Source organism: Notamacropus eugenii, chromosome 5 (genome assembly GCF_028372415.1).
Source record: "Notamacropus eugenii isolate mMacEug1 chromosome 5, mMacEug1.pri_v2, whole genome shotgun sequence".
Lineage (NCBI taxonomy): Eukaryota > Metazoa > Chordata > Mammalia > Diprotodontia > Macropodidae > Notamacropus > Notamacropus eugenii.
Genome location: NC_092876.1, coordinates 426,070,357 through 426,083,041, shown reverse-complemented (window position 1 = coordinate 426,083,041; position 12,685 = coordinate 426,070,357). Strand labels below are relative to the sequence as shown.

The following is a 12,685-nucleotide window of genomic DNA, read 5'->3' as shown; positions in this document are numbered from 1 at the left end:
CTGCTGTAAATATTTTTGTACATATAGGTCCTTTTCCTTTTCTTTTATCTTGTGGGATACAGACCTAATAGTGGGATTGCTAAGTCAAAAGGTATACGTGGTTTTATAGCCCTTTGAACGTAGTTCCAAATTGCTCTATAAAATGATTGAATCAGTTCACAACTCCACCAACAGTGCATTAACGTCTTATTTTTCCCATATCCCCTCCACCATTTGTCATTTGCCTTTTCTGACCTATTAGCCAATAAAATAGATATGAGGTAGTACCTCAGAATAGTTTTAATTTGCATTTCTCCAATCAGTAGTGAGAGTATTTTTTCATATGGCTGTTGATAGCTTTGATTACTTCACCTAAAAACTGATTATATCTTTTGATCATTAATTAATTGGGGAATGGCTCTTAATTGTATAAATTTGATTTGGTTTTCTGTATGTTTCAGAAATGAGGGCTTTATCAGAAAAACTTGCTTCAAAATTTTTTTAACAGTTACTATTGCTAACTGTATTTCCCTCCATTTCATCCCCCCATTTATTCTATTCTCTCTCTCCTTTCACCCTGTTTATCCTAAAACATGTTTTGTTTCTGACAACCCCCTCCCCCGATCTGCCCTCTCTTCTATCACACACACACCCTCCCCTCCTACTTTCCTATAGGGTAAGACAGATTTCTAAACCCAATTGCTTGAGTATGTTATTCTCTCTTTGAGCCAACGCATTGTCTCCACTGTAAAAGGTTTTTCTTTCCTCTTCTATGTGAGATAATTTATCCCATTCTACCTCTCCTTTTCTCTTTCTCCCAGTACATTCCTCTCTCTCACCCCTTAATTTTATTTTTTAGATATCTTCCCTTCCTATTCAGCTCATATCTGTATCATCTGTCCATATATACTTCTTCTAACTACCCTAATAATGAGAAATAATGATCTTATGAGTTATAAATATCACCTACCCATGTAGGAATGTAAAGTTTAACTTTATTAAGTCCCTTAGGATTTCCCTTTCCTGTTAGCCTTTTTTTTTTTTTTGCTTCTCCTGAATCTTGTATTTAAAAGTCAAATTTTCTATTCAGTTCTGATCTTTTTCATCAAGAGTGCTTGAAAATTCTCTATCTCATTGAATATCCAATTTTCTCCCTGAAGGATTACACTCAGTTTTGCTGGGTAGGTGATACTTGGTTGTAATCCTAGCTCCTTTGTCCTCTAGAATGTCATATTCCAAGACCTCCAATCCTTTAATGTAGCAGCTGCTAAATCTTGTGTTATCCTGACTGTGACTCCACCATAGCTGAATTGTTTCTTTCTGACTGCTTGCAATATTTTCTCCTTGACCTAGGGAACTATGGAATTTGGCTATAATATTCCTGGGAGTTTTCATTTTGGAATCTCAGATGATTCTTTCAACTTCTATTTTGTCCTCTGATTCTAGAATATTGGGGCAATTTTCCTTGATAATTTCTTGAAAGATGATGTCTAGGCTCTTTTTTTTAATCATGGCTTTCAGGTAGTCCAATAATTTTAAAATTATCTCTTCTAGATCTATTTTCCATGTCAGTGGGGTTTCTAATGAGATATTTCACATTGTCTTCCATTTTTACATTCTTTTGGAGTTTTTGTTGTTGTTGTTTCTTGAATTCTCATAAAGTCATTAGATTCCACTTGCCCCATTCTAATTTTTAAGTAACCATTTCCCTTTGAACCTCCTTTTCCATTTGGTCTAGCCTGTTTTTTAAAGTGTTATTTTCTTCAATATATTTTTTGTGTCTCTTTTACCAAACTGTTGACTTGTTTTTCATTATTTTCTTGCATCACTCTCATTTCTCTTCCCAATTTTTTCCTCTTCCTCTCTTACTTGATTTTCAAAATCCTTTTTGAGCTCTTCCTTGTTCTGAGACCAATTCATATTTTTCCTGGAGGCTTTGGAGGGAAGAGTTTTGACTTTGTAATCTTCTTCTGAGTGTGTGTTTTGATCTTGTCACCACAGTAACTTTCTATAGCCAGAGTTGTTGTTTTTTTCCATTATTTCCTCATTTTTCTAGCCTATTACTTGACTTTCTACTGTTTGTTAAAGTAGGGCTCTGCTTCCAGGGTAGAGGGTGCACTGTCCCAAGCTTCAGAGGTTCAACAGCAGCTGTTTTCAGAGATGCTTCTAGGACCTGTAAGTTTTCAGTTCTTCCAAGTGGTATGATCTAAGGGGAGGTGTTTATAACTCTCCTGGCCTGTCCTCTGGTCTATGAGCAACCACAAGTACTCTTTTCTGCCCTGGAACTGTTTGGAGGGTCATCACCCCCTCACCTCCATTGTGGCCACAAGCTCTGCTGTGCTAGTGCTCCCCCCTCACCCTGGAATTGCCAACCATGTCTGTGACCCAGATCAGAGTATGGACAAATCAATAGAATCCTGCCTCAGTGCTAGCAAAAGGACCCCTGTAATCTTCTTCTAACCAGTTGTTTGACCCCCTTATTTTCTGTGGGCTGGGAGCTCTGGAAGCAGATGCTGCCACTGCCATTGCTGCTGCCACTGCTGATTTAGTCACTCCCAAGACCTGCTCCTGGTTTCCTGAGTCTGGAGCTATGCTGGCACAGCCTATGCTAGACTGCACTCCACTCTCACCAAGGTGTAACAGACCCTTCATGCTGACCTTCTAAGAAGTCTTTGGCAACTGTGAGCTGAGAGATCTGGGAACCAGCACTGCTGCCAGTGATTCAGTAGCCTCAAGGCCTGCTCTGGGTTTGCTGGAGTTCAGTCTGTACCTGCACTGGATGGCACTCCTCTCTCATCTTGGTGCAACAAACTTTTCCTGCTGACCTTCCAAATTGTCTTGGGCTGGGAATTTGTTTCACTTCATCTTTTTTTGTGGGTTCTACTGCTTGAGAAGTTGTTTAGAGTCATTTTTTAAAGATATTTGGAGAGTTTGGGAATAGAGCTCAGGCAAGTCCCTGCCTTTACTCTGCCATCTTGGTTCCACCTCCTACCTTTTCAGTCTTCTTATATCTTAATCTCTTCCATATACTCTGTGATTCAGGGACACTGGACCCCTTGCTATTCTTTTTTATTGTTATTATTTTAAACAAGAAGTTTATTTAAACAACATGTTTGACTTGGAAAAACTATCTAGGATCAATTTCTTTATAGTAATTTATCCTTACTGAGAGACAGAAATTGCCCTACATGTAATAGCTACATTCAAAAAAGTTATAAAATCGACCTTTGTTTTACAATGATAAAAGAAAAACATTGAAATTATCCAATCAAACAAAGCATGCAAGGATGTTTCTGTGGGTTTTTGTTGTTGTTGTTGCTGCTGTTGTTGTTAAACAGTGAGAGCAAAATAACTTACTGGAATGTAAAGATAAAAGTTGAATGAGCATGACACTAATGGAGAAAAGGGATATTTTCACAGAACCAGTTTGTTTTTTCCATTCCCCATCTTCATTTGATGTTGATCAAAACATACCATCAGCCATTTAGTTTTAAAAAATATATGCATTATGCCTGTGCACATACACCAGTTACTTTATGTACAATAAAGGAATGGGGGAAGGAAATCGAAGAAGAGAGAAAACTATACTGCAGTAGTCAGGATGTGAATGAACCAAATCTTGGTTTTCTAATTGTGAAGGTATATTTGTCCTTGGGAGCACAGTTCTGGAGTAGAGTTGTAGATTCTCTTTTTAGTAGGTGCCTCCTGTCTGTTGCTGGAATACATCAATTGCATCTTCATCCTCCATTTACAACTGTGAAGATGTGCCTGTTTCATTGATTGGTTGCCCATCAAATCAGAATCTGATCTGCCTCATTGAATAACCCTGTCATTCACAATAGGATTTCATTAGTTTACCAAGTGGCGTGTGCCTCTTAATCTTAAATTGCACCACCAAACCATCTTGTCCTACCACCTTCAAATTAATGTGGTCATTGTTTTCGGTCTTGACTCCCTTCCTTCGGCTTCTCGTCTGCCATGGCAAGTCCAGGGGTCTCCTCAGTCACCACTTCACAAAAGAGGCACCAGGATGGTCTGCTCCAAGGGAACAGGGGAGAAGCAGCAGGAGGAGGAGGAGGAAGATGATGGTGGTGATGGTGAGGAAGAGGAGGAGGAGGAGAAGGAGGCAGCAGAGGTACTCATCCCTTGCTATTCTTGGCAGAAAACTTCATCTCCCAACTGATCATTTTCAATAGCTATCCTCCATTCTGGAACACTTTCTCTATTCATCTCTGCCTCCTAGATTCCCTGGTTTCCTTCACCACTCAACTAAAATTCTAACTTTTGCCAAAAACCTTTCCCGGTCCTCCTTCCCTTTGAAATCATTTCCAATTTATCTTTTACATATCTTGCTTGTTTGAGACTGAGCCAAGACGGTGGATCTGAGCTCTCCCAACATTGTACTCCAAAAAAACTATAAAATAACTACTCAGAATAAATTTTGGAATGGCAGAGTCAACAAAAGGTCTGGGTAAGATATTTTTCCAGCCTAAGACAACTTCGGAGGTCAACAGGAGAGATATGTGACACCAAGGTGGGATCCAGCCTGGAGCATGATGGGAACACCAGGAGTGGACTTGGGCAATTGCAACAGCAGCAGCAGTTTGGGAGCTCTCAGAACTTCCCAGAGATGGTAAGGGAATCAGAAAAGGATCACAGATTGATTACAGGGATCCCTTTGTTAGCACTGGGTGTAGCTGATGCTAATTGGCAATTCTGGTGCCCACGTGCAGTTCTAGGTTTCAGTTCAAGTATGGAGAGGAGTGTTTGTGATCGGTCAGAAGGGAGCAGGGACCCTGGTCACAGTTCCAAAGCAGAGAGAAGCACTAGTGCTTGTTGCTACAGGAAAGAAGGGGATCTGGCCACAGTTCCAGGGCCAAAAAGAGCATTAGCACTTTCAGCTGCAGGAGATCAGGGGTCCTTTCTGGATAAAGACCAGGGCACAGCTCCTGGCGCTCCACCTCCCACCTCCTGGAGCTCTAGCACTCCTCCTTGTGAGATGAGCTCTACGACATGGCCTCCTCGACCCAAGCAAAATTTGATGGGAATTTTGACACCCTTGACCTTGCTGAATTTTCTGAGAAGCAGCCATGGTGGCGGAAGCTGTTTGGACAGGAATCAGGACCCTCTGCCGAGAAGTACAGCGTGGCCACTCAGCTCCTGATAGGCAAGGTCACTTACTGGTGCACAGGTTTCATCTTCCAGAAAGCTGGAAAATTGGCAGCAACAGCAGTGGGTGGTGGATTTTTCCTGTTACAGATCGCAAACCATACTGGTTGCATCAAGGTAGACTGGCAGCAAGTTGAGAAAGATATGAAGAAAGCCAAGGAGCAACTGAAAATCCAAAGGAGCAACCAGCTTCATACAGAGATGAAGAGCAAAGCCGAGGAGGTTGTTTCCTTTGTGAAAAAGAACGTTCTCGTGACTGGAGCTTTTTCGGAGGTTTTCTTCTTGGCATGGCATCCTAAGGAGAAAGACTTTGAAGACTACACTTTACATTTCCTACCCATGTCCTTCCTTAGGCTCTCTTGGGCCAGTCTTCTCATAATTAGCACTGCACTAGGAGCAACATAAACCATGTGGCCCTAATCCAAGCTCCAGGATGATTGAAGAACATCAATGACCTGCCCAGTTTTCTCTTCACTGGCCTCATAGCTCTTTTGACGGCTTGCTTTGTAACTAATTAGCTGTTTTCTAGGTTGTAAGAGCAAGTTTCCCTTCCCTCCCTGTAAGACAGCTAAGTGGGGAGAGATGCATTCTCAAGCTCTATACTGCTCTGGCCAGGTCCCTACCTGCTGACATTGCGTTCTGCCTTGTGGAGATGAATACACTTGCCCGTTGATCACTAAAAAAAAAAAAAGGGCACAAACCAGGAGAGCAGTAAGCACACAAACCCCTGAATCATACCACCCTGGAAGCACTGAAGAATTGCAGACCACCAGAATTAGCTCTGAAAACAGCAGCATGAAAAAAACCTGAAGTTTGAGATCATGTTTCCCCCAATCCGAGATGAGCATAGCCCAATCTTAACATAAAGTTTGAAGTCAAGAAATAGGTTGGAAAAATGAGCAAACAACAAAAAAGTGTGTATATACATACACATACACACACACACACACACACACATAAATTTATTACAGTGGCAGGGCAGACCAAGACATAAACTCAGAAGAAGATAACAATGTGAAATCAGCTATAACCAAAGCCTCAGAAAAATGTCAATTGGACACTAGTCCAACAGGAAAGTTATAAATGAAGAGATAACAGTAGTAGAGGAAAATGTGGGAAAAGAAATGAGTGACACAAGAAAATTATGAAAATAGAACTAACAGCTTGATAAAATAAAAATGCTGAAAACATCAACTTAAAAAACAGAATTGGCCTAATGAGAAAAGAGGCACATAAATTCACTGAAGAAAAGAATGACTTTAAAAGAAGAATTGGCCAAATAGGAAAAGGTACTAAAACTCACTGAAAAAAATGATTCCTTAAAAATGAAAATTGGACAAGTAGAAGCTACTGACTCCATGAGTTTCAAGAAACAATAAAAGGCAAAAAAAAATGAAAAAAAATAGAAGAAAATGTGAACTACCCCATCAGAAAAACAACTGACCTGGAAAATAGATCAAGGAGAGATAATTTAAGAATCTTTGGACTACCTGAATGCCAGAATAAAGAAGAAGACCTTAGACACCATATTTTAAGAAATTATCAAGAAAAACTGTTCCACTAGCTTAGATCCAGAAAATAAAATAGGAATTGAAAGAATTTGCAGATCACCTCACCTGAAAGAGATCCCAAAATGAAAATTTCCAGAAATAATATAGCCAAATTTCAGACCTCCCAGATCAAGGAGAAAATATTGCAAGCAGACAGAAAAATCAATTTGGATATCATGGAGCTGAATAGAAAATTTAACATTTAAACAAAAAACTCAAGAGAAGCATAAAAAGGTAAACATGAAGGAGGAATCATTCCTATATGGGAAGATTATACATGTAACTCCTAAGAACTTTATATTTTTAGGGCAGATAGGAGAAGTCTAGATAAGTAAAGGGCATGAGTGTGAGTCAATTATGCTGAAATGATCTCCAAAATAAAAATAGAAAATGAAAGAGCGAAGAAGGGATGAACAGAGAGAAGGAAGAAAGGGAGTTGTGGTAAAATGGAGGAAATTTTCTCACAGAAAAGAGGTTTGCAAGGAAGACCTTTTATAGTGGATGAGAAAAGCAGCGAGTGTCGAGCAACACTTAAATCTTGCTCTCATCACAATTGGTTTAAAGAGGGAAGGAGAGGGGGAAGGGGGCAGTTAGGTATGGAAATCTATCTTACCAAATAGGGAAATAAGAAGGGAAGGGGATAAGAGATAATGGAGGTAGGGGATGACAAAAGGGAGGGTGGATTGAGGGGGGCAGTGATCAGAAGTAAAACAGACTTTTGAGGAGGGACAGGATAAAAAGAGAGAAGGATAAACAAAAGAAAATAGGAAAGAGAGAAATACAGTTAGTAATCACAACTGTGAATGTGAATGGAATGAGCTCACCCAGAAAATAGAATTGGATAGCAGAATGGATTAGATAACAGAATCTAACAATATGCTGTAACAAGAGACACCTTTGAAACAGAAAGACATAAAGTTGAAATAAAGGGCTCAACAAGAATCTATTATGCTTCAGCTGAAGTTAAAAGGCAGGGGTGGCAATCATGATCTTAGTCAAAGCAAAACAAAAATAGATCTGATTTTTAAAATAATCAGAGAAATTACATTTTGCTAAAAGGTACCATAGATGATAAAATAATATCAAAATTTTCTGCAGCAAGTTTCTCTGATAAGACCTCATTTCTTTATTTTTTTTTTTAAGGTATCAAGGAAATTTATTAGAGTTCAGAGAAATCAAGCACTTTGGCCAAAGCTGACTCCACCCTCTTCAGGAGGAAGGAGTGCCTTCTACATTCATGCCCTTGAATAAATGGGTAGCTTCCAAATAAGGCTACAGGAAGATTACAACTTGTTCAGACTAATGGAAGCTTCTTACACTGTTGCAGATTTTGGACTCCACACCCCACCATCCCTTGGTAAGGCCTCATTTCTTAAATATATAAGGAACTAAGCTATAAAAAATGAGTCATTCTGCAATTGACAAATGTGCCATTGAAAAGGAAAATGAATGTTTGATGTCTTATCTACTCCATCTGTCTCCAAAGTGAGGAGTGCTGTGAGGGGACATTGAAGGAAACTCCAAAGGCTCTGCAGCACATGCTTAAGAGGTATAAGTTAGACCAATCTATGGGTAGGAATATTAATTAAATCCTCCCTCTCCCTGAAATAGCTAATGGAAGGTCTTATCTCTAACACAACCACACCTATCCTTCATCCATTGTTTCCCAATGCTCTGGTCCCCAGCTGCTAGAGCTACTCAAGGCTCCCACCCTTCCCGCTTCTGTACCAGCCAAAGGCCTCTGAAGCAACAGTAGCAGTTGTGTTTATTCCATTGGGGAAATTTCACCCCATACATTACTACCCCTTACCCCCATCATGGCTGCAGCTAGCATTCCTTAGAGGGTAGGCCCTGTACTCTAGGGCAGTAACCAAGGAGTGATAGCCCTGCTCTTTATATTCTCCTTTATTTTTTGATGGGCAGAGTAAATCTGTGGAAGTGGAAATGAATGTGGAGATGAATATGGAAATGACCAAGATCACATTTATAATATCTTTGTCAATCGGTATGATATGTATAATGATTATACTAACCACGTATATTTGTTGGAGTTTCCCTACTTTCCAGGGGACCCTGACTTGAAAACTGGGGCAGCAGCCAAAGTAGCTAATCAGACCCCTTGACACGATTAACGAGCTTGTAACTGTCAAAAATCTCCCATGCTTGTAATCACCAAGTGAACCAAATCAGGTGCCCTGCTGCTGCTCAAGAGTGAAAAGTCCTAGCCATGCTAACCCTGGTTCTTCACCCAGATGAATAACTATAAGGCTCAACAATCCTAAAGATTTGGAGACTGTTAACTCAAGTCCCAAGAATGCCTGTGTTATGATCCAGTTCATTATGGTTCTCATGCTTAAACCCTATCCCACTGATAAACAAATGAGCCCCGCTTCTTAGGAAGGAGGACTTCATTTGCAAGCTGTTACCCTTACTTTAAAATTAAATTTCCGTTTGATTTCTGACTCTCCTTTCTGTAGCCTGCTCTGTTTGGCACTGGCCATCCAAAGATTAGAGGAGGGTTCAGAATGGTTGATAAGTCCAACAGTAGGACAACCTAGCAAGGACAGATGAAGGGGTGTGTGTGTGTGTGTGTGTGTGTGTGTGTGTGTGTGTGTGTGTGTAGACAGAGAGAGAGAGAGAGAGAGAGAGAGAGAGAGAGAGAGAGAGAGAGAGGAAGAGAGGGAGAGAGAGTAAATGGATCATATATACACAATCAGTTAAAAATAATTATCCCCTACAAATTTAGATTTGACATTAGAACAAAATGGGAGACTTGTAAGTCATTCAACAATTAACAAAAGGATATAAACTTAAGCATAGTAGGAGAAGCATATTCAACAAGGATAGTCATAGAGACCCTTGATTACAGTTAAGCAAAACTCCCATCTTGATTCAGCAGCTAAGCATCTGAGAGTCCCTTTAGCTCCCCTTGATTACTTTCTCCTCAGGGGGTGAGGAAATGACTTCAACAGCCCTTTGTCTGCTGAGTCAACCAAGGCTAAGAAATGTCTCAGTATTTTTAAAGGAAAAAAAATAGCCCAGCCTGCATGGGTTAAATATCATTTTCATTTCTAAGCTTTTAAAATGTATAAGGAACAGAGGGTGGAAAACCACGTAATAGAGAGACTGGTATGGGGAGGACAGTTGTCCTTGTATGTAGCTTGAAGGGAGACAGAGTGGATATCTCTAGCCTCTTTTTCTTCCACCCTTCTCCAAAGGAGATTTTCATTCCTGCCAGGAGAAGCTAGAGGCCAATCTACTCTCATCAGAGAGAAGGGATACTGAACTGGAAGTATATCTATCTCGTTCTCTTAAATATTATTAGCCTAGGGGATATGATTGGGTTCCATCTAACTTTTGATCATTTTTCATTTCTGGGAAGAAGAGGGATACCCTACCACCATCTTTATATCCAAAGCCTCTCCCTTTTCCTACCTAATACCAGTTCTACAATGAACACAAAAAGCAAATAGCAAAGAAGCCCGTTTATCCAAATCACACCAAAACAGAAATCAGAGAAGCTATACATAGAACATATGGCCAGAAAACACATAATGAAAGAGCTCTCAGGAAGACTGAGATAACTCATCTCAAACCAAAAGAGAAGGTCCTGGATCTCACTCAAAGGAAAATTCCCTAAAGTCTCTAGAGTAGCAAATTGAGGATAGAGACCTCATCCTTTCCTGTCTTTCCAGTCTTTTCCTTCAGCAACCTGAGCCAAGAGTGCCCCGATGATGGGTGGTGAAGGCTAGAGTTCTGTTATCTTCTGACTACCCCACCCCTCAGGCAAGTAGGCATCCACCTTTACCTCTAAGAGGAAATTCTCATACCATTGGGCCTTAGGTCTAAGAGAGATTCCCTTTTCAGAGACCAAGAAACATATTTGTGCAGCTGAGCAGGACTGGATAGGGGGTTTACATCCACAAGCACTGTAAAAGAGAGCCCAAACATACCTGAATGCCCCTGAACCAATTTCTTCTGTATTTATGAGCCTTAAAGCAGTCTAAAAGGCACAGGCTAAGACTTAAGTGGGCAGCTGTTTCTGTGGCATATTTCAAGTCTCAGGGAAGGCTGGGTGACATTGGTAGGACTACTCTATCTCGAGCTATAGTAGTCTAACAGGAGAACTTCGACGTTACAAAGGAGCTCCGCCGCCTGTGCATAAACGTATCTGTATAGATAACATCCTACCCTCCACTCCTCCGGCCCCTAGAGTGTTACCTCCTTGAGGGGGGGACTTTCTTTTGTTCGTTTTTATATCTCCAGCACCGAGGACAATGCCCCCAATGTGGTGACACTAACGTTTGAATTGAATGGAAATTTTCCCAGAGCACGGTGACTTCCATTCTCGTAAGCACAGTTAGGAGGAATGAAGACCACTTGGATCGGCCGTGGGTACCAGATGGTGACGGGAAGAGGGCTAGCGGGATAAAATGAGGCAAAATCTCAGACTTCCCCACTCTGCAGCCAGAATTGGGCAACCACAAGATAAGTGGGAAGCGCGGTCTCCAGGGCCTTTCCCCGCCCAACCCTGCGGGCTGGTTTCCTGTAACTTACCCCCTGTGCGAGGATGAACGAGTGACGTTCAAGTTCGAGGCCAGAGGGGTGGAGAAAAGGAGGAGGCGGGGCCACGGGCAGCCTCTGGAAAGGCAAAGTTACCGAGCCAGGTAAGTAAAGGCACCACTGGGCATCCCCTTACCCTCCTTCTCGAGGAGTTTTGGTTCTCCGTTCTCCACCCAAAAAAGCTTCCCCAAAGAAAAAGTCACGGAGAAGGGGACAAGAAGCTAGACTGGCAAAATCGCAGCCGCCGGACATGGAAAGGAGTTTCCAACCCTGGCTGTACAGCTGTTTCTTAATCCCAGGTGAGTTGAGGAGCGCTGGAAGAGGGGTTCTGGGCTGGGACTGGAATCTAAAGTGAAACCTGTCTCTTTTCTCCCTTCCCCCATGCTTGGAGATAACTTCACACACACACGCCCCACTCGCCCATTTTTGACACTTTTCAACTCCTGTCTTCTCCGCACCAAAAAAAATACTCGAACCCCCATGGCTCTGGGTGGGGTCCCACACATGCATACACACACCTCCACACAAACACATACATACACCACCCTCACATTTCACACACCGCACCTGCACTCATATGCACACACACACACACACACACACACACACGAGGAGGGGGAGAAGACGAGAAGGAAGAGGAGAAGGAGAGAGAGAGGGGGAGGGAGAGAGACAGACAGAGACAGACAGAGACAGAGAGAGAGACAGACAGACAGACAGACAGAGACAGAGAGAGACAGAGAGTGAGTCTTTCAACCACAGTAGCTATTACCACCCAGTCTATGGGAAGTCCCATTTCCTGATGATCCTAGAAGACTATACTGACGCCCTTATCCCTTCCTTAAGTGGCAAAGCTGGCTGAGCTTCCTGCCCTGCCAGTATTTCCCTGGGCCACCTCTATTTTTTGCCACTTTCTTATCTACTCTGTCTCTTCCCAGTGTTAAAATAATGTAAGATGCCATGAATATGTCTGGAATCTGAGCCTAGTATGTTGGGCTCCAATCTGAAATCTCTTAACATAAGTGAAATATTTCATAAATGTCTTATAATCTGGCTCCCTGGAAGTATATTTCACAATACCAATGCCAGCACCCAATTTAAATAGTTCATTGGACAACTTTTAATTAATACTTCACAGCTGCCAACTCCACTAGATGGTATGGAGTTACTATAGGAAAACTCATTTGGAATTTAAATCTGGTTAGGGAAACAAAAACAAAAGCTATTAAATAGAAGAGTGTTCATAAAATTGTTTTAACTAGCATATTTTGGAAAGTGGGAGGAAATAAAGTTGGATACCATATCAAAAGTGAGAATCACTCATTCCTTGGGCTGACATAGAATCAATCAAATCAATGAGGTTCCTGTACATCTGCACAAATTCTCATTTTTAGGAACCACTTTTGTCCTGAGTCAGCTCAGCTTTT

The 12,685-nt window shown here is 41.4% G+C and overlaps 2 protein-coding genes across 2 annotated transcripts in view; both read left to right on the top strand.

Annotated features, from left to right (window-relative positions):
- Nucleotides 1–1,450: 1,450 nt before the first annotated feature.
- LOC140507111 (FUN14 domain-containing protein 2-like) lies at nt 1,451–7,333 on the top strand. The gene is given in 2 exon segments (XM_072615062.1): nt 1,451–5,407; nt 5,410–7,333. Coding segments are annotated over 2 exon segments (453 nt in total). The 5' UTR covers nt 1,451–4,992; the 3' UTR covers nt 5,448–7,333.
- Nucleotides 7,334–11,291: 3,958 nt separating this feature from the next.
- The window catches only part of IL10RB (interleukin 10 receptor subunit beta), a 44,249-nt gene continuing 42,855 nt past the window's right edge, over nt 11,292–12,685 (top strand). Inside the window, exon 1 of the mRNA XM_072615047.1 lies at nt 11,292–11,560. Within this exon, the coding sequence (XP_072471148.1) occupies nt 11,512–11,560 (49 nt within the window). The 5' untranslated portion in view covers nt 11,292–11,511. The remainder of the gene's footprint in view (nt 11,561–12,685) is intronic.